Source organism: Nanorana parkeri, unplaced genomic scaffold, assembly GCF_000935625.1.
Source record: "Nanorana parkeri isolate BGI_ZX_2015 unplaced genomic scaffold, ASM93562v1 scaffold1563, whole genome shotgun sequence".
NCBI lineage: Eukaryota > Metazoa > Chordata > Amphibia > Anura > Dicroglossidae > Nanorana > Nanorana parkeri.
The window spans coordinates 151,263-154,426 of NW_017307831.1; the positions used below are offsets into that span (position 1 = coordinate 151,263).

Below are 3,164 nucleotides of genomic sequence, written 5' to 3' on the forward strand. Positions count from 1 at the left end.
CCGAACCCGTAGAGAGTGCGTCCCTGGCGTTTGAGAGCATAGACGACATCCATGGCGGTGACGGTCTTCCTCTTGGCGTGCTCGGTGTAGGTGACGGCATCGCGGATGACATTCTCCAGGAAAACCTTGAGCACTCCGCGGGTCTCCTCATAGATGAGTCCGGAGATGCGCTTGACACCCCCTCTGCGGGCCAAACGTCGGATGGCGGGTTTGGTGATGCCCTGGATGTTGTCCCGGAGAACCTTCCTGTGCCGCTTAGCGCCTCCTTTCCCCAGACCCTTCCCGCCTTTACCGCGACCAGACATCTTTGATATATTACTTAGTTAGATGACTTATAGAGACAGGTAGCGCTGGCACTTCCTTTTATACTACATGAGCGGACCTAATAGGAAACTGATAGGGACGAGTTAGAAGGCGTTTCAGTGATGTCGCTAAAAAGCTCCGCCTCTAGGCGGGAATCAGCCCAACATTTAGCCGTTACTAAGTTTGAAATTCCCGCTCATTATATTCCCCTCTAGAGAATGATTTTGTTGGGGGAAAAAAATACAATATTCTGCCTAGCCTAGAGAGTGAAGTGATAACCACCAAACAACACAATAAAGATCATCATTTATTTGTATTGCTTTATGTATTATTAAAAAAATGATATATATAAGACCCTGATTGCCCCCGAAACGTCGGCTCATGTTGGATTTCTGTGACATCATTGTCCATTAAAAGGACTCATTCATTTTAACTTATGGAGTGCTGGTGACCTATTTTCTTCAACCTCCCTCTGCGTCACACTACTATAGAGTAGTAGTAGTAGTAGTATAGAGTAGAGAAAAACGATAGAGTTTTTCGATGTGGAGGCTCATTGCCTCAGAAAAAACAGCATTAAAATCTATTTCCTTTAATGAAACAAATAACAATGATTTTCATTTTCATTTGTTTCCTCTGAACCAATTTTTTTTTTGTCCAGCACATCTATTACATACCGCACAAAATATATAATCTGACTAATATACACCAGATATGCATAAAACATGACAATATAAAATTAAATAGGTTGTAAAATTAAAAAAAAATATAAGAAAAGTAAACAGTATCCCCAACAACCAATCAGATATTTACATGAACCCAATCTGCCAATATACATGATAGATTTCTTACCAGTGCCAATAAACTTTAAAAACAAAAGCGTTCTCACCAGGGGAGATGCAGGCAGCATTCTTCCTTTGGGGGGCCCAGGGCCAGATCTCAGTGGGTCGCCCTAGCTTTGTGCCCTTGTGTAGCCACAGGGGCGTAGGTCCGCCTTACCTGTATCTATGGCCCCTCCCTCACTACCTCTGAGCTCTTGTCTGCACTGCTGTCAGACTAGGATAGTGATGTAGAACGTTTTTTGAATCAGAGAGCCCAAACTGCGACACAAAACCAATGTATTTATCTCAGAGTGCCAACACTGAAAATAACTTTGGTATTGCCTCACAGCTTGGTGCTGGGGTTTAAAAAATGTTCAGCATCACCGCTTAGGCAAAATAGGGAAACTTACATATTCAAATATTTATACACTCATTAAAACACACGCATTACACACATTCATTAAAACACACTCTTTAAAACACACACATAACACATGCATTACACACACACATTAATACACACAAATCACATACATATCAAACACTCATTAAAAAATAATACACACATCACACATTTAATGAAACACACATCACACAGGTAACACACTCATTAAAAAAAAAACCACACACATAGCTTTATTTACAAAAAAAAAACAAAAACACACACAATAAAACACATCACTCACAAAACTAGGGGGGCTGCATCCCTGGGATCCATTGAGGCACTTGGGGACTATCCTGGTGGTCCAGTGGAGGATCAGTGTGATCTGCTTCTCTGGCTGATGCCATGATAATCGCTCCCGCCTGTGAGCGGCGGCACCACGAGGGAGCGATCAGTACAGTCTGCATCAACGAGACTTTTAGATCATACTGATTCTCCACTGGACCATAAAGGCATAATTTTCATTTAATATATTGCCAGTTCGGCAATATATGAAATGGATCTGGGCACCTGCCAGGTTTAAAGATGACTGTCACCACTCGCGGCAGTCATCTTTAAAAAGTTAATGTGAAGTGGAGACAGGGGGACACCGGAGGCCCGCACGAGCACCACAGGTGAGGATTGGGAGTGGGCGGGCCCCGGCAAATGGCAATTAGGCTCCCGTGCCATAGGTTCACCATAACTGGACATTGAGATGCAGCTGTGTTAAAGTGCCGTCGCCAGGGCACTGGGTGTTAGTGACAGGCCCCTCTTTGCTACGGGCCCTTTGGGCAGTGCCCGACTGCCCTTATGGTCAGTCCGCCCCTGACATACATATAAATATCTGGATATCAATGCATAAATACTGTACATACATAAATGCTCCCCAAGCAGATGCAAATTATAATTTAATTACTTACCTAACTCTACAATCCCGCAGTTATCATTCCTGTTGTGACAGCGCTCCTCCCAAAACGTCACTTCGCATAACATACAATACAGGACAAATGGCTATAACCAGTCTAGTATTGTACATGATTAGTGGTAGGCCGAACAGGTCCAAGTTTGGTTCAAATTCAAACTTTAGAACATCCAAAATGTTCAAACTCGACTCAATGCAAGTCTATGGGGGTAGAACTTTCAAAAACAATTGTCCCCTTTAAGAGTGCTTATATGCAAGTTATTGGCCAGAAAACGGGTATGGGGATCCGGGAACTGCCCCGGGGGATATGAATCGATGCCTTTTTATTTTATAAATTATGTTTTTATTATCAAGAAAGGTTTTACAGAAATAAAAACATATATACAAACATCATCATAGAAAGCAAGTAACGGGGTCACATAGTAAGCAAAGTCAAATGTAACTTTATAACATGAGATGTTGTCATAGCCCGGTATAAACATACAAATAATCAATACACCATACTGTCCTATATCAGCGGGATTAAAACCTTCAAAGCCAAACTGGGACCGAACCCTGAGGTAGGTCATGTGATGGGGCGGTCTTTGCGTCACAGTTGCGGTCGTCTTGGCACATATTCCCGTGAACGATCGACAGCTCATTATGGCAGGTATGGTATAAGGAGCAAAGGGGGATGACAACATAGGAGGGAGAGGGGGGG

General features: G+C 43.0%; 1 protein-coding gene across 1 annotated transcript in view; it reads right to left on the bottom strand.

Moving 5' to 3' along the window:
• The window catches only part of LOC108798817, a 16,668-nt gene extending 16,363 nt beyond the window's left edge, over nt 1-305 (bottom strand). Inside the window, exon 1 of the mRNA XM_018570614.1 lies at nt 5-305. Within this exon, the coding sequence (XP_018426116.1) occupies nt 5-305 (301 nt within the window). The remainder of the gene's footprint in view (nt 1-4) is intronic.
• Nucleotides 306-3,164: the final 2,859 nt, after the last annotated feature.